The 19443-nt window shown below is 36.7% G+C and overlaps 1 protein-coding gene across 1 annotated transcript in view; it reads left to right on the forward strand.

Moving 5' to 3' along the window:
- The first annotated feature begins 2904 nt into the window (after window positions 1-2904).
- Window positions 2905-19443, forward strand: part of TTC21B (tetratricopeptide repeat domain 21B) — a 70432-nt gene continuing 53893 nt past the window's right edge. The window contains exons 1-7 of the mRNA XM_028509351.2: window positions 2905-3032; window positions 5797-5926; window positions 6014-6124; window positions 9067-9233; window positions 11341-11463; window positions 16032-16189; window positions 18641-18725. Of these exons, the coding sequence (XP_028365152.1) occupies window positions 3012-3032; window positions 5797-5926; window positions 6014-6124; window positions 9067-9233; window positions 11341-11463; window positions 16032-16189; window positions 18641-18725 (795 nt within the window). The 5' untranslated portion in view covers window positions 2905-3011. The remainder of the gene's footprint in view (window positions 3033-5796; window positions 5927-6013; window positions 6125-9066; window positions 9234-11340; window positions 11464-16031; window positions 16190-18640; window positions 18726-19443) is intronic.

The following is a 19443-nucleotide window of genomic DNA, read 5'->3' on the forward strand; positions in this document are numbered from 1 at the left end:
AGAGATCAGCCACCTTTCCTCCCCAAGCAGATCATGTCTTGGTAGACTTATTCTTATCTGTGGCGGTTAGGGGGCCCCTGAGGGCAGAGCCCCCCCCCACAGGGTTTTCCTTTAACTTATTAAATATATGATAAAATAATATAGATACAAGTAGACCAGTGTAGAAATTGGGGGGAAGAAAGCCAAACAAAAAACAGAATTGAAGTGCCTCAACAGTTCTATTTTACTAAATACTTGTGGGATCAATACCATACTCTGTATTTGGAGTAGTTGGGAGCAAAAATAATTATAGGTTCATTCAATTTTTACCATGTTCCTAATGCTGCTCTATCCATTAAATATTAACTCATTTAATCTTCTTTCTGAGGTGTTAGTCTCATTTTACAGCTGAAGCGCAGAGAGGTAATTTTTCCAAGTTGACAATTACTGGATGGTGTTATTGGGATTTGATCACAGATGGCCTATCGCCAGGGACCAAACTGCTACCTACCATATTTTATTGTGAGGCTTTAAGGTGCTCGCCATTTAGTAGAGAAGATTAAAAAAAACAAAAAATACACCATAACTACAATACAAAGAATATACAAATTCTTAAGTCTTACAGAGCACTATATATACAGTGGAAATTATTGGTTATAGAGTGCTTATTGTGTGTCAGAAACTTTTCATATGATGTTAAGTGTTTAATCTCCTTACTAAATAAAGAAAATTAGAGCCCTGGCTGGCGTAGCTCAGTGGATTGAGCGTGGGCTGGGAACCAAAGTGTCCCAGTTTCGATTCCCAGCCAGGGTACATTCCTGGGTTGTGGGCCGTAACCCCCAGCAACCGCACATTGATGTCTCTCTCTCTCTCTCTCTCTCTCTCTCCCTCCCTCCCTCCCTTCCCTCTCTAAAAATAAATAAATAAAATCTTTAATAAAAAAAAAGAAAATTAGGCTCAGAAAATTACTTCCCCAAGTCACAAAAGTAAATAGCATAAGAGGAGCTCCAAGTTAGATGTGGGAGACCATGTTTTCACCACTACACCATGCAATCTCATACACCCTTTCAGTTACACAGATTCCTGAAGGCTTCATAAAGACTAAGATTTCATATAAACTCCAGAGAAATAATAGATTTTCTCAATTGAAGAAAGAGCTCAGAGCAAAGTTGGAGACAGCATTCGCAGAAGAAGGAATAGCTGTCCTGTTTACCTGGAATAAAGGTTCTATAGAGGGAGAAACAGGACATAGGTCTTGAAAAAGCAATAAGGAAAGGGGTCTTTAATGTCAGACTCAAAAGTTGATAAACCAAAGTCAGTCAATAGAAATGTTTAAGATAAGGAACACATCTGTTTTTTTAGGGAATGCAGAATTTTTCCTGGCCCGAGATCAAAAAGAAATTTCTTAGGAGAACTTAACCAGGCGACATCAGATTACCAGGAGTTTCAAAGCAAATTCCCATAGTAGTTTTAAATTAACAAACACTCATGGAGTGCTGAACATGGTGTTTGTGGCTAAATAATTTAACTTCAGAACAAATTCAATAAAGCAAATTATATAAAATTAGTATGGTCTAAGTGTGCAAATTTCCATTGGTCTGACGGCCCAAGTTTAGACTTTAAAGACCTCAGGAAGTTAGCTTGATCATGCTCCTTCTATCTTTTCTCTCTGATGAACTTTTCACTTGGAACCAAAAGCATACAGTTCAAGATTATATACTTTGATGAGCTCCTTGGTTTGTGGTATTCTCTGCTGCCTACCAAGTGCAGACTAATCCACTGCTCTCAGTTTCAGACCAGCAGCTAATACTAATCGTCCATTACCACAAACATTTTGAGTGACTATAAATGTTGGAAACGAAAAAATACAATCCTCATGAAAATAATATGTGCTTCTTTGGGAGGAATACTCTTTTAAAGGATGTCAATGAAAGATAGTGTACTTAGTATCTAGCTTTGGAGCCTGGGAGAATAGCCACCCCCTTCCCTCAAGATTGTCATTACCCAAACTACTGGCATGGAAAACAAGTCAATGTTCATTGACTCCTCAACAAATTTAAAATCAGATTCAACTACGAATCACATCAACTAAATTAGTAACAGTAGGGTCAAAATTTGGAATCCATGTAAATCATTCTACAAAGATCACTTACACCTCAAGTCTTAACTATTAAAAAAATACCTTTAAACAAAAGTAAGAAATCTCTTAGTCCATTCTATTTCAATTTAATGCTCTGCACAACTGAAAACATCTAGGAACAGCTAAGAGTTGCCTGATGGGTACAAACAAAAAAGTTTGCATAGAGATTGTCAGCTTAAAAATCAGCAGTATCACTTTTTTTAAAAACCTGAAAAAAATTCCTCTCATTATCAAGGCTGCAAAAAAAAAATAATATGCATTCTAACAACAATCACGGGATTGCAGCAATGCCTGTAAAAAGAAGCCCAAGAAGCGCATTACACTTTCCTTTAAAAAATTTGATTTTTCTGCGCCACCTTGTGGCTATAAGGCAACTACCACAAGTGTAAAAGGACTTTCGGTGTGTTGGTCAGGCCTTCAAATAGCCGCATTGCGGGAAATGGGCCTCAACACAAACGTGCCTAAAGTGGTATCTTGCCTTGGAACCAGAGATGAGAGTCAGACTTTCCCGCTTTCCTACTTCCTCCCCTATTTTCTTTATTTCTTAATTCCACATCCTCCAGCCCACCCTCCCACTGTCCTCGGAGGCTCACTTCTCTGTTTGACCTCCTTTGTCTTCCCCACCATCTGGTCACGCCCCTTACTCCACCCGCAGTTTTTCCCGAGAGTCTCAGCCCCCGGTCCCCCCCTTCCTCCAACAATCCCTGCAGCGAGGACCCGCCCCCTCCCCCAGCAGCCAATGGTGGTGTAATCCCGCCTCACCCAGCCCCTCCCACCACCTCCTTGGTGCGAGGGGGTTCCGGGCCTGCAGTGGCGACTAGACCCCTGCTTCCTCTGTGGGCCTTCCGCGAGCGTGCTCCCTGGAGGCCCGTGGTCCAGTTTCGGGAGAGCCATGGACTCGCAGGGGTTGAAGGTGAGCGGGTGGAACCTGGACGTGGGTTGCTTTGGGGGTTGGTCGGGAGCAAGGGGGCGCGGGGCGAGTGTGGGCGCGAGGGCGTTATTGCCCGGCTGTGCCTGATGCCCCAGCCTGGCCGGGCAGCCCGTAGCCTCCATCACCTGGTTGGTTCTCTCTCCCCAGCGGGTGCTGCTTTGGAACTCTGAGGTTGGTTCCCTCCCCAGCGTGCTGCTTTCGAATTGCCGTTAGTGTACTTGTCCCACCCTGTTTGTTGTGTGTAACTTTTACTCTCGTGTCCTGTCTCGTGTCCTGAAAGCTTGGTCAACATATGACACCTACTGCGCCCGCCGGCGTGCGATTTCTAGTAACTTCGGGCCAACGAGCGTCAGCTCCCCTGCTCCGCTATAGGACAGTAAAAGGAGCGCGGAAAGAGTACATGAAATTCAAGAGATAGGTTGGAAAATGGAGGAGGAATCTATATTTTAGGATGTGTTCTTTATTACTGATTATCCGTTCAGCAAATATTTAATGTCAGCCCACTTAAATGATGATCTAACGAAGACAGACTGGCAAATAAGTTTCTTTTTAAGATGATGGTCCTCTCCATTTGTTTACTAATTCAATCGTCCAGCAGATAGTGGTGGAGGGCTCACAGTGTGACTACTAGACGCTGGAGATGGTTATGAGCAAACTGAGCAGACCCTGCCTTCACACATCTTACAGGCTAGTGCTGGAAAAAACCTTAATTAAGTTAATGCATTGAATGTTGAATGCCTCCTATTTGACTGGTGTTGTTCTAAGTCCTGAAGATAATGAGCCCTGCAATAATAAAATTAAATACACCTCCCCTGCCCCAGTCTTGGAGCTTACATTTGACTAAGAGGCACCAGATAGTAAGCAAGTAAATAAAATGTGTGCCATATTAGATGGTGAAAAGTGGGTGGAGGACATTTTGGCAGTGATAAGGCATGCTGGAATGTCTTTTGATATTTTCCTGAATTTTTACATTATCTTCCTGTGAAGCCCTCCACCATCCCCTTAAATTCTGGTAATCACCTGAAATTTATCTTGTGTACTACCACCCAAATGAATTCCTTAATAAAAAACACTTTCATGCTGAAAATTGCTATGTGACTCCTTATCACTTAGCCTGGAGGATCAACTTAATACAAGGCACTTCCTGACCCTGCCTGCCTCTCCAGCTTTGTGATCCAGTAATCCTTGTCTTACTGAAGGCTCTAAAACTGGGAATGACAAACTGTCTCTAAAAAGGACTGTGGCTTTAATCCAATAAAACCTTATTATGGATGCTGAAATTTGAATTTCATATAATTTTCACATGCTATGAAACATTTTTCTTCCTTTCTTGTTCTTAACTTTAAAATGTACAAACCATTCTTAGCTTGCTGGCCAAAGAAAACAGGCATAGGATAGAAATGGCCATGGGCCATAGTTTGCCAATCCCTGCTCTAAAGTATAGAGTAACTCTTAGTTCTCTGCATTCCTCCCTGTCCCTATACAGTCCATTGCCGATTTTTATCGTGGTTCCTCTGCCTGGCTAACTCCTGTACCTTCTTCAAGAATCCTGAAAGGGAAATAGAGCTGTGTGTGTGTGTAGGGGAATAGGAGCTTTCAAATCAAGAATCAGTCCTGAAGTCCTGCCCAAGAATATTTCCCTTAACTTTATTCTTCACTCCTTCCCACATCCAACACTCATTCTCCTGTATTCTTCAAGCAACTTACAAGCTTTTTTCTTGCATTTACTACATTGGATTTTCAGTTTTTCTTAGATTCTAGTCTCACTTGAAAAACTTAAGCATTCCTGCACAGGAGCCACCAAGTCTTACTCATCATCCTATTTAGAGTACTTAGCCCAGGGCATGATACAAGTAGGTGGTCAGAAAATGTTTGTTGGACAGAACAACCTAACCTGAACCAAGATAGTGGTAGGTGGTATGGAGAGTGGGAGGTAGACCAGAGAAACAGAAGAACCTATTACTGACAGCTTACTTAGGGGACCAGGCAAACAGGAAGGGAGGATTCCACAACTCCTGTCTGGAGTGGGCGGGAGGGGGGGGGTGCAAATAGAACTTAGGTGAGAGGTGAGAGGTCTTGGCTGGATACATGGTTTTTTATTTCATCAACATGTAGGGTTAGAAGGAATTTTTTTTCAGACTAGAGTTTTACAGTATGATATCCTAATTTATCCTCACAGTGACCTGTAAACAACTGACATTTTACAAATAAGCAAACTCAGGAGTGATAAAATGAACCAGAAATTTGAAACCAGGTCTTTTTTTCTGTAAGCCATGTCCTTTTTACAATACCATGCCACTGCCTTTCCAGAGAGTTAAAGATTCTTATTGATACTAAATGCTAGACAGAAGTCAAGTAGTACCAGAAGTGTCCTTAGTGTTGGGAAACTAAGAGGTCATTTGAGACTTTAGGGAGGGGACACTGGAGGGAAACTGCATTTTATTGAGATAACGCTGTGGGGGTCCTGGAGGTGGAGTACCGATCGCATTCAAGAAACAGCTGAAAGGGGGACTAGATAGCAGGAGGGAAGCAAAGTAAAAGTGACAGAGAACAGTTGCTTAACAATTGAGGAGAAAAGATTGAAATTATCAGAAAACATAGATGTTTAATTTTGTTGTATATTCCTTAGTACTGAATGCTATGCTCTAACAACTTTTAGACCATTCAAGATTTTAGATAAATATCTACTTAGATATTTCAGAACACCAGAATCTCCTTGTAATATTTAATTCTTATTTCCTTTTAGGCTTTGATTAATTACTATTGTCAAGAGAGGTATTTCCATCACGTGTTACTTGTTGCCAGTGAAGGAATTAAGAGGTATGGTAATGACCCAGTCTTCAGGTTTTATCATGCCTATGGTACATTAATGGAAGGTATGTGCAAATTATTAACCATGCTGCATGAGTTTTAAATTCTTGTTTTTCACTGAGAATCATTTTTCACATAATTTTGATTTTCAGGTAACACTCAAGAAGCTCTTCGAGAATTTGAGGCTATTAAAAATAAACCAGATGTATCACTTTGTTCTCTACTTGCATTGATATACACCCATAAAATGAGTCCTAATCCAGGTATAGTATTTAAGTATAATGCTTAGGACAATTTTTCCTGTTCAATTTAATTTTGATTTTTCTAAATTACCATAGCATTCTGTCTGATCATAGTATTACATATTGTCTATAGGTACTTTTTATTTTATATATGTTTTATCTTCTTGACGAGGTTATAAGTTCATCAAGCACAAAGAAATGTATATGTTATATTACTTTCATATTCCTTATAGCCTATGGCAGAATTTTCATTTGTATATAGAACTTGTCTGAGTTAATGTAGAGGTAAATGTGTATTAGCAGCTGCTAAACAACCAAACAAAAAAGAATACCCAAATAGCCAAAAACAGGTGGTATATAAATTGCTCTGCAGCAGCCAACTTTATGACTCATTGCATTCAAATGTATAGCCATATGCAGTTTCTTTCTTCTACTATATCTTGAGCTTCTTGAAGGGCCTATCCTCATGGAAGATATTTAGTAAATATTTATGAAGTAGTAGTTTGGAAGATATGACTACATTATAGAAAGAACTTTTTGCAAAACCAGCAATTAAAATTGTGTGAACTGTTAATATATGGTGTGTCTTTATTGCTATGGCAGGAGAATATCAGAATTATAGGTAAAAAGAAAAAATAGCATTGTATTACATACATATCCAATAATGGTTAATAGAATTAGTAATACAGTTCTTGTGTCAATTAATTAGACAATAACCAGTGTCTTAGAATAACTTTTTAAATATCAGAAAACACATTTTTTAAGCAAAGTGTCACATACTTCCTTCACCCCCCCCACACTTGCACAAATCAGTAGAAAGTTACTTAAGATATTAATATGTTTAGCAACTAAACAAATCTAACAACCAGTTGCTTACGTTCTGCAAGGGACCATTCTAAATACAGTTAGGAGATAGGGAAGATTTATAAGAGTAATCTATGACATCAAGCTTATGATCTAGTTGAAAAAAGAAAATGTAAAAGCCACAAAGATTTAATTCCACTGTTACCATTAAGTAAAATGATAAAAACATATGAATCCATCATTAGTTGAAAATAGCATATACTCTTCATTCATAGGAGTATCCTGGGAAATCCTTATGAGAGGAACTTACTCTGATCTTTGAAAGACAGGCAGGATCAATGGAAAGCACGTTTGTCAGACAGGAGAAATCCACAGGCAAACATAGGGAAGCGGCTCAGGATTGGGCTCTTCTACAGCTCCCCTTTCTGTCTCTCCAGTAGGAGCACATTAAGCTGGAACAGAGAATTTTCATAGGATAGCTTTAGTCAACAAGTCTTTAAAAAATGAGTATAAAATATGTTTCTAAAGTCAAGTTTTCATTTAATTGACTATTCTCAACATTATTGGTTCTGTTGGGAAATGTGATTTCTCAGACACTAAATGAAGGCACAAATATTACCTAGAGACACTTGAGTACTGACTCTGTTTTCCACCACATAGAATGTGGGGTAGGCTTGAGCCGAGGTGGGGCCCAGATGTTTGTCAGTATTGCCTGGAAAAGGCCTAGATTGTCATGTACGTTCTTCCTGAATTCTGTATGTGAGTCCTGACTAGAAAAGGGCTCTGATGCCATAAGAGCTTGAGCTGAGATCTGGCAAGAGCTAACTGTGACACCAGGTGGTGTCACAGCTAACTGATGCCTTCTCAGGGACCTGACAAGGTCCCTGATAGAAATCTGGGCAGAAAACTACAGTACCTGCTCCTGCCCTAATGAGGTTTTTCCTGTCTCTGTGTTGTGGTTCCTTAATGAACATTTCTGAAGGTGTTCAGGCAGGTGTGAGAGTTGCAGGGCCAAAGGAGTCTTCTGAAATCCAGGCCAGCTGCAGCCCACCAGAAAAAACTTTGTTTCCTAAAGTGGTAAAGTGATACATTGGGAATTCCACATTTAAATTTAAGTTTGTGTCATTGCAGTTCAAAGGAGGGTTCGCTTATATCTGCTTGCGAGCCATTTCCAAAACAGTAGTCTGTTTGAATCACCACCCTCAACTTTGGCATGTTTTCTTTCTTATTGCATACTTGATCCATATCCTGATTTGATCCAGGATTTTGATCTAATTGACTTTTGTGTCCTAAGCACATATTCATGTATAGTGAATTGTATAGTAATGATTAGTTATTCGAAGTAGGCCATCTATTAAAGGGAACAGCCAGTCATTATTAAACTATGTAAGTAACAGTAATTATACTGCCTTTCACTGGCCTGCGACAGCATCAGCCTAGCAGGTTGATATATTTTAGAAATGGGTTAGGGAGTTGGGTAATTTAAGTACTAGTCCTTGTTTGCCTCTACTAATATCATTTTAGAACCACTACCAATTTTTTTCCTTAATTATTTTTAAAAATTGCATATATAGCCTTTATATCTTGGGAATGACATAAACTATAGAACATTAACCACATGTGGCTATTGAGCACTTGGGTTTAGCTTGAGGAACCAAATTTTAATTGAATTCTAATTACTTTTAAATTTAAAACTGATACTTGATGCAGTTATTAGAAAAGTTACATTTGGAACAATGAGTAAATGAGTCTCCTTTCTCATAAATATTATGAAATCTAAATACAAATTAAGTATTTCTGAAGAAAATTTAACAACTTAATGAGATGTGGTATGTATAGATAGATACATGTCAGATTTTAAAGATTGAGTTAGAAGAAAATGCAACGTATCTCAATGGTTTTCTTACCAAATGTGTTGAAATGATAATTTAGATATATTGAACTAAATAAAATATATTATTACAATTAATTTTACTTGTGTTTTTTTACCTCTTTAATGTGGCTACTAGAAAATTTTAAGTTACATATGTGGGTTGTGTTTTAATTACTATTAGACAGTTCTGCTCTAGAAGAACTTAATTCTTGGCCCTGTTAATCATTGACCTACTATAGATACTTGACTAGAATGTAATTTTTACATGTCTTTTTTTCTGCCCCAGATAGAGAAGCTGTGCTGGAATCAGATGCCAAAGTGAAGGAGCTGCGTAAAGCAGCAGAACCGAAAGCTTTGTACCACGCAGGCCTGTTTCTATGGCACATCGGTCGTCATGATAAGGGGAGAGAATATATTGACAGAATGATCAAAATGTCAAATGGTACTAGAGAGGTAGCTGCTTTTCTTATTTTAAAATGGAAACACTCAAGGGAACGTGTTATTTATATATTCAGTAACGTCTGCTATTTAATTCTTTGTTCTTGCCCACTGTCGTCTCACTTTATAAATTAATGGCCATATATATATATATATATATATATATATATATTTTAATATTTTGTTACTTTGAATAATTGTGGTTCTCAATGGTTGTTTATTTTTATGCTATTTATTAACACTTAAAAAGATCTCCTCCTTCCTCCCTTCCTTCTTCCTTTCTTCCCTCCCCTCCCACTCTCCTTATTGAACTACTCTAGACACAAGGCACCATTATTTGCACTGTTAGTAATAAACAAATAAGAATGCATAAACTTTATTTTGATGAATGGATCACCTAGTAGTGTGGTGGAGCATGTACCTAGCAAATATTATGGGGAGGTGTGATTAAAGTGCACAGGAAAATCATAGTTGACATTTATTGCTTGCTTTGTGCTACACACTGTTTTAGGTACTTAAGGAGAGATCACATCTGTGTAGGAGGATGAATAATTTCTTGAAAGAAGTAGCATTTGAACTAAAACATAAAGGGTGGATAGTTTCTACAGGCAGAAGTTATGGAAAAGGGAAATAGGTTTTCCCAAGGTGGGAAGTAATAGATGAAAATGAGAAAAACAAGGAGGCATATTGGTTTGGAGTACAGTAAGACTCTCATTTTGACAGGGTATGGGATGCATAGGTGGAAGAAAGGCTTGGAGAGGTGGGTCAAGGCAAATGGAAGGATCTTGACAGCTTGATACCATATTTATACCTAATTTATTAGGCATTGAAAGACCATTGAAGGTTTTGAATTGTTGCAGTGATGTTACTTGAGTACACATTCAGAAGACTAATTTAACAATGTTTTATGGGATGAACTGACCTGGGGAGAAACTACCGTAGATGCACCCCCCGCAAAAAAAAAAAAAAAAAAAGAGAGAGAAAAGAAAAAGTTACTGCTTTCTGACAGAATGTTTTGAGAGCCTACACTAAAATATTGTACAGTGGGTATAAATTTGAGAATTATTAAATACCCACAAGGCTTGTCAACTGATTGTAAGTAATGGGGGAAAGGTATTGAGGATGTCTCTCAGAGACAAGTTAACATGAATGGAAACTATTTTGAAATGAAAAAGCAATCTTAAAGGAAGGTGATGTGTTCAACTGAAGACATGCTATATTTCAGGCTCTAGAGAACAGTGAGATAGAGATAGATGAAAAAGGAGAGAAACATCTAGAAGAGGTACTGGACTACAAAAAAAGTTGGGGAATCATCCACACAGGGATAGTGGTTGAAACAATTTGAGTAAGGACACAGATCGAGTCAGTACAAATAGCACTGTTTTAGTAGTATAAGTTGTCTTTTCAGGTGAAATATGGGGAGGTTAATATAATCTCAGTTAAAGACTTTTAAGTTTATGAATTAACCTATAAATTTTTTGATAGGAGAGCAGATTTCATAATTTTTATTTGACATTAAAAAGAAAAATATTCGACCTGTGTCCATTTTACTGATTCTGTAAATCTTGCAACCCATTGGCTCACTAACATCTCTAAAGGTAAACAGCTGTGACTTCTTCAGCGTTTAATTTGTTAGGCTGCTCATTCTTCCATCTGACACTCACTGGACTAGTCACAGAAATTAAGGAGATTGTTTTCCAAGTTATCTTAATTTTTAATGTAAGTGAATGCAGGCACTGTTTTTCCATTTTAATTCATTTAGTCTGTCCAAAGAGGGGTCACAAATTCTTATTTATGTATCAAATTGCATGTTTAACTATTATTAATAATAATTTATGAGCAAAGTCCCAATAAGAATATTGGTTATTTAGAATTAATGGAATATTGGCCAAGCTTCTTCTTATTAATATTGAAAAGAGCAGTGAGGCTGAAATTCATAATACTTTCCCACACTCTAGGCTGGTAAGAGTTGCAAAGCAATTTTACTGCACAGTTTATTCATAATATTATTTGATAGAGTGATTTTTGTTACTAATTACCAAAAAATGACATTAGGTTTACCTTTTTTATCCATTTTCTCCCCAAAGAAGTGGAAGCATGATTAGAATTTTTCATTTTGCAGGGACAGATTTTGAGAGCATGGCTTGACATTACAAAAGGAAAAGAGCCTTATACTAAAAAAGCACTAAGATCATTTGAAGAGATATTACAAAATGGAAATGACATTTTTGCTCTGCTGGGTAAGGTGAGTTGGAGTTAAGGTAAATAAATCATCTTTTCAAATTCATTCATAACATAGTTGAAGCCCAACAAAACTAAGTAGATAATTTTCATGTTACTTGGACCAGTTCTCAATTGTAAGAGGAACTTAGATTTGTATGGAACAATGAACAGAGAACTAGAGAAGTGCATTCCCAACCAAATTCCTGAATCCTATATCAATTTTAATTGTTTTTGTTTTTGTTGGTGGTGGTGATGCTTGCTGTGATGTTTATTGACCAAACATATATAGTGTGTCTTATATGTGTGATGTATCATTCCATATACTGGGATACCCTGAGCAAAATAAAACCTCTTGGTTTTATGCAGCTTTTAATCTCCTGGTAGAGACACAACAAATGAAATGAGGAAGTAAATGATAAAGTATGTTAGAAGATGATCAGTGCAATGGAAACATAAATAAATCAGGAAAAGGGGGAGAAGTAGAGGTGTAGTATGAGCTTGCAATTTTAAATTATGTGGTTACACAAAGTGACATTTGAGCACAGAATTATAGGAGGAGAGGGTGAAGGCTCTGCTCTGTGGGCACCTGGGGGAAACATTACAAATAGGGGCAATAATAAGTTCAAATACATTAAGGCATGTTCATAGGTTTAGTAGGAGGCCGGGAGACTCAAGGGAACAAATGAGGACAAGAGTAGCACTGAAGGCTAGAGGGGAAAAAAGTCGGTGTCAGGCCAGGTGGGTATGGGGGAGATGATGAGAGGCTGAGCTGATTCTATAAAGCTCTTACCTTTTACTTTGAACCAGATACACAGCCAATAAAAAGAGCAGTACTGTGATCCGTGGGGGCAGAGTCATTAGATATCATTGGTGGGTAGAAATGTTTATTTTGGACTCATTCTTCAATCCTTTTGATGTTTTCTGAACATCTTAAACATTTTTTTTTAGTTTTTGATTCTGCAAAAATTAAGTTTATATATTAGGAAAACAGTTTTTAGATAAGTAGTAATAATTTAGAGGGATAAAAAAAGAGAAAGAGAGGAGGATGATTAGTGTCTTGACTGTTGTTAAAGTCCCCACATGGCTCTTTTGGATGGTGAGTTTGTTCAGATAATGGTCACCAGTACAACTAGTACTCAGGCTAGAGGAAGTGGGGACTTAGCAAATTTTTAAAAAAGTTTTTCTTGATTATTTCTCTCTTTATTGTTTAAAAGTTAGTTGATAATCTTCTGGGCAAGGCTATTATTTTGGTGTTAATATATAAGCAGCTTAGGAGGTATTTACTTTTTTTTTTAAGATTTTATTTATTTATTTTTAGAGAGAGGGGAGGGGAGGGAGAAAGAGAGGGAGAAAAACATCAGTGTGTGGTTGCCTCTCACATGGCCCCTGCTGAGGACCTGGCCTGCAGCCCAGGCATGTGCCCTGACTGGGAGTTGAACTGGAGACCCTTTGTTTCACAGCCCGCACTCAATCCACTGAGCTACACCAGCCAGGGCAGGATTTACTTTTTACCTTCAATAATTATGATTAGTGTAATTATTTTTTCTGATATAACCCATTTCAATTAGGTATTTATTTTATTGTTGTGTAAGTGCAGCAGGAATGTTGCATTAGTTTAATTCCAATGAGTAATAATATTATCCAAATACACAGCAAATTTAGTTTCAATCAATATGGTATTCTGCATTATATGGAAAGCGACAGTACAGAAGTATTAGATGTGATCTTGCATGATTTTGCAATTTACATTACCAGCTATTTAAGCAAATCCAAGGGCATATGTAATTTTTAAAAATTATCTACATTAATATTTTTGCTATTATTATCAACTGTCGAGAAATTTAAGTAAGTTATTTTGACATAGCAGCAGTTTTAGATGGTTTCCGTATTTTCCTTTAATTATATGGGAATATAATCTCAAACTGATTTGAGGGATATATTACATTTGTATTGTATTTCTATTGAGACTGGATACTCATTTTGAACTGAGATATTTCAGGACTAAATTATTCCTAATGGAGATCCAGGAGCAAATTTTTAAGTCTGTCATGTGATAAATATACCTTATTATCTATTCTTAAAGTACTAACTATAGACTGACTATAGTTATTTTTTCTATGAAATCAATTCATGAATGTTGTAAAAAAATTTTCAGAATACTGTAATATCTGATAAAAAAAATAAATATCACCATTGTAGACAATCAGTTAAACTTTATAAATGACATCTCTTCATATCAGTAAATATAGATGTACAAATCTACATCATCACTTTTAACTGCCTCCTAAAATTTTGTTAAATAGATACGCCATAATTAAATCCTTATGAATATTTTGGGTGGTTTTTATTTATTTCCATTATAAATAATTGTATCATAAATATAATCTATATGCTTCTTTGTGATCTCATCCAATGATTTCTTTAAGGTAATCCCTAGTAGTGAAAATGATAAAGTAGAAGAAGTGGTTTGAACTTTATTTTGCTCACTCATTTTCTCTAATTTTTGTTTTTCAATTAAAGTTTACATTCAATATTATTTTGTATTAGTTTCAGATATACAGCATAGTGGTTAGACAAACGTATACAGTCATAGCTTGGTACTTGCCAGCTTCAGAGCTCATCAAACCCTATAGTCAGTTGCATTTTGATAAGAAAAAAATGTTGCAGCACTTGGCTCTTGCTGGGGACTAAGTCGCACTTTCCAGAACTTGTATGAATCATGGTGCTTCCCCGCCAGCTCTATTACTAGTTGCTTGTTTGGTACTCATAGGTTTTGGCACTCATCGTGAGTTCTGGAATGAATTAATGCTGAGTACTGAGGTTCCACTATACTTTACAAAGTGACCCCCCCCAGTTATATTTCAAGTACCCACATGGCAGCATACATAGTTATTACAATATCATTGACTGTGTTCCCTATTGCTGTATTTTGCATCCACAATGACTATTTTGTAACTGCTGATTTGTACCTCTTAATCCCTTTGCCCTTTTCACCCAGTCCCCCAATCTTGCTGTCCTCTAGCAACCACCAATCTGTCCTCTGTATCTGTTTCAATTTTATTTTGTTCTTTAGATTCCACATATTAGTGAAATCATAACGGTATTTGTCTTTCTCTGACTAACTTACTTCACTAACCTATTTCACTTAGCATATACCCTTTAGGGCCATCCGTGCTCTTGCAAATGGTAAGATTTCATTCATTTTATGGCTAAGTAATATTCCATTATATGTATGTGCCACAACTTTTTTATTGTCTACTGATGGGCACTTGAGTTGCTTCCATATCTTGACTATGGAAAAATAACACTACACTGAACATAAGGGTGCATATGCTCTTTTGAATTAGTGTTTTGGATTTATTCAGATATGTACCCAGAAGTGAAATTACTGGCTCATACGGCAGTACCATTTTTATTTTTTGAGGGACTTCTATACAGTTTTCCACAGTGGTTGTACAAGTTTGCATTCCCACCAACAGTGCACAAGGGTTTCCTTTCTCCACATCCTCCCCAACACTCATTTTTTTTTATTTATTGATGATAACTATTCTGACAGGTATGAAGTCAGAATGAGATGGTATCTCATTGTGGTTTTAATTTGCATCTCTCTGATAATTAGTGATGTGGCACATCTTTTCATATGTCTCTTGGCCATCTGTACATATCTTTGGAAAAGTGTCCAGGTCCTCTGCCCATTTTTTAATTGGATTTTTGTTGTTTTTGAGTGTTATGGATTATTTATAAATTTTGGATCTTAAGCCCTCATTGGATGTTCCATTTGCAGATATGTTTTCCCATTCAATAGATTGTCTTTTCATTTCTTTGATGGTTTCTTTTGTGGGCATTTACTTATTCTTTAGCCTGAGAAGATAAAAAAATCTCTTCATTGCTGCTTGTAAATAAACAGGAAATATTTTAGTTTAAAAGGAAACATTTTATGGTGTTTCTGAAAACATTTTTAACAATTTTATCTTTTAATTATATTCCTCAGTTATTTTTTTCACATTTTTTATTGTTGTTCAAGTACAGTTGTCTCCATTTTCTTCCCACCCCAGCTGTCCCCATCTCCCACCCTCAATCCTACCCTCCTTTGGCTTGGTCCATGTGTCCTTTATACATGTTTCTGAAACAAAATCACTTATATAAAATACTATTATTATTCTGTGATGTTTTAAAATTTTGTTGTGATAAAAACTTATTTTTTCTCATTATAAAGGTTGTAACTGTACCTTATGGAAAATTCAGAGAGGAAAAAAAAAACATGGGTCCTGGCTGATTGAGGCCTGACTCAATCAGTGGATTGAGTGTAGGCCTTAGAACCAAAGGGTTGCTCATTCAATTCCCAGTCCAGGCACATGCCTGGGTTGTGGGCCAGGTCCCCAGTAGGGGACACACAAGAGGCAACCACACATTGATGCTTCTCTCCCTCTCTTTCTCCCTCCCTTCCCCGGTGTCTAAAGATAAATAAGTAAAATATTTTTTTTAATGCAAAATGTTAAACTCTAGTTTTTACCTACTCCGGGATAACTAACGTGAGAACCTTGGTGTATACGATCACAGTTTTGATGTCATTTTTTTTTCTCCCATTAGGCACAATGCCTTGAGATGCGCCAGAATTATTTAGGTGCTCTGGAGACTGTGAACCAGATAATCATGAACTTTCCAACTTTCCTTCCTGCTCTTGTACAGAAAATGAAGCTACAACTAGCCTTGCAGGACTGGGACCAGATGACTGAGACCGCGCAGAGGTTAAGTAAACACAAGGGGGCGCAAGTGCCTTTGGAGCTGATCATATATAACATTAAGCAAAAAGAAAATCTGTGCTTTTCTTATCGTAAGAGTTTTTTAAGTGGACTCTCCTAAAAATATAGAATTGAGGAAAAATTTAACATTGTATTGCTTAAAACTGATTTTATTGGTTTATATCAAGATCTGACTAGCTGCTCCAAGACAGACTTTCTTTTTTATACAATGTTTAACCTTTATTTTCTTTAGCTTAGTATTTCATGGATATCCTTTTATACCCATTCACACAATGATACTTATTTATTAAAAATGAATAGCATTCAATGAAATGAACATACAAATAATTTATTTTATTTTTTCTGTTGGTAGGCATTTAGGCTGTGTACCTATATATGCAATCTTTATACAGATACAGAATATTTCTGAAGGATGGGTTCTTAAATGAGGGATTACTGAATCAAAGTATATTAAATTTGTTAAGGTAGGATAAGCTCCCATTAAAAATTGATCAAAACATATAATGGTTTAATACAGTAGAATCTTTGTTGTTGTTGTTAGGTGTAACTCTTTTGGGTGGGTGTTAGGTTGATCAGGCAGCCTTCCTCCACACTGTCAGTCATGGACTAGGTAGGCTCTTTCCATCTTGCAACTCCGCCATTTTCTGAAACCTCGTTATATTGGCATCCAGCTGGTGGGTGGGGAGAATGTGGAGGGATTTTTCCACTTCTCTGAAAATCCCAGGCCCACAAATGGCATATATTGCTTCATCAGACATTGGCAACATCTGACTGCCAAGATGGCTGGGAAATGTAGATTAGACATGTGGCCAAGCAAGTAAAGGAAGAATGGCTTTGAGGAGAGAGACTGAAGTCTCTGCCTCAGGTATAGACACTTAAATTTTGATAGACACTGCTAAATTGTTCTCCTAAGAAGTTATACTAATTTATACTCCCATGAGTAGTCTATTGAATGCACCCTTTCCCTGTCCTCACCAATTCTATTTTAAGTGTGGTTGGTTGGTTGGTTTTTAAACAACCTGGTAGAATAAGAAGGGCGCCTTTTTAAAAATTTTTATTTCCTTAATCATGTTGAGATTATCATTTTATGTTAAAACTATTTTTCTACATATATATGAAAGTACATGTATATATACTTTCTTTTTCACCAGGTCTATTTTTTCCTAAATTTCCCATAGATTTTGATATTTTTAGGGTAAGTTCTCCATCAAGTTGTTTCTTTTTGATAGTTTTTTTTTTTTTGGCTCTTCTTTTGCAGCTGACTTTCAGAATTAACAAGTTAAAAGTAAACTTTTTTGAGATTTTAACTTTAATTGCATTAAATCTACAGATTATCTGGGGAGAATTTTTTCATCTGTAAAAGAGTATTATCAGGCACCTATCCCTACATAGCAAACAACGACAAGTCTCGGGACATGTAATAATAAGCACTCATTTCCCACTTTTGTGTGGGTCAGCTAGGGTTGGCCAATCTAGACCAGGCTTGGCTGGGTCTCTGCTTCAAATTTCAGGCCCAGCTGGGTGGCTGTGACACCTCCTTGCAGTTTGGGGTCTGGTCAGCTCTCAGCGTGTTCTCCCGTGGTCTCCAGTTAGAGAGGGTGCTGTTCTTGTGGTGATAGCGGAGGTTCAAGAGGACAAGCAGGAATATGTGATGCTCCTGAAACTTAGGCATGGCACACTGCCGCTCTTGCCCATATCCCATGGGCCAGTGTAAGAAAAATGTGCCAGTCTGTAATAAGGAGCAGTAAAATGCACTCCCGCTTTTGTAGGAGGGACTGCTTGGTTGCATGGCAGGAGGTACGTAGTCAGGGAGGGCGGAGAAACTGGAGCTAGTAATCCAATGTACTGCACCATTCGTGATGAGAAACCTAGTGTGTTACCTCATTTAGTTCCTTTTCTAAATGCCCTTAACTGAAGTTTATATGGATTTTTGTAGTTTTTGTAGGCTTTTTATATCTTTTGTATTGAAGGGGGTTGTTCCTATTGTTAAAGAATATTTTTCACATTATTTTCTAATTTGTTTTCATCACATAGGAATCTATTTTAATGATGTGAATTCCATTAACAATTTTTTAAAAATATTCAACCCATCCTTGCATTTCTGGAATTCTTGCAATAAATTTGCCTGATCAGGATGAATTATTCTTTTAATGTGCTATTGTGTGTAGTTGGCTAGTACTTTATTTAGGCTTGCCAGAAGGACTCCATGACATTTCTATGTTCTATTTGTGTCTTTTTTAAACTTACTAAAATTAAGATTCAGATTTTTTAGTTTAAATAATGAGATTGATAATTTTCATAAAGGAGATCCCATTTCACTAAGTAAATTTACTTATTGAAAATGACAGGGGCATAGTCAGACCAGCAAACTAAGTTTTCAAGTCCTCAAATAAAAGAAAGTACACAAGTTTACTTCAACAAAATATTTTTCTGCAGGTTAATGCTTCAAGATAAACAAAATGTGGAAGCACTAAGACTGCTGGCTCTCTACTATTTATGTAGGGAAGGGGATACAGAGAAGGTAAGTTGTATTGTTCTGTTTACATTTCCTATATTAGAAATGCGGGAAGTGCTCTTTTAGAATGTATGTCATGGTAATTTATAGCTGATTCTTGAAAATACACTTTGAGGAAGAGGTGAGCTTCTTAAATCAACTAGTGAAGTAAAATATTATATAGTCAACATTACCCCTAAAAGTTCCTTTGATCATTATTACAGTGTATGTGGTTTTCTATATAAAACTCCCATGCAGTGATATGTTCAGTAAATGTAACTAGTGATATTGGGAGTAGAAGAGTACATGTATAAAATATAAGTCCATACTATGTATTTTTAAAATTTAAGTGAGTTTGCATAAGTTAAGTGGGCTTAGGATGAAATCGCATTGGATCTTACAGTAAGGTACATGTTCTCTAGTAGTGAACACGTTTATTATATACTGGGTCACGGAACACCAAAATCCAGTCTGAAGCAATTGGTATTATAACATGTAGTAGATTTGTTAAATTAGATAATGTGACAGTACCTAATGAGCACTTTAGTAAATACTAAAAGAATTTTAGTAGGGGCAACTCTAAATTTTCCAGGCATTAAAATTAATTATACTAAGTATCTTAATGATTTTTGTATTCTATATAATATTTTAAATATAAATCAGGCTACATAGGTAATCCAAGAGGTGATCTCATATAATATTAATGTTTATAAACATGTTATTATTCATATCTCATTTGTGTCAT

Source organism: Phyllostomus discolor, chromosome 4, assembly GCF_004126475.2.
Source record: "Phyllostomus discolor isolate MPI-MPIP mPhyDis1 chromosome 4, mPhyDis1.pri.v3, whole genome shotgun sequence".
Classification (NCBI taxonomy): domain Eukaryota; kingdom Metazoa; phylum Chordata; class Mammalia; order Chiroptera; family Phyllostomidae; genus Phyllostomus; species Phyllostomus discolor.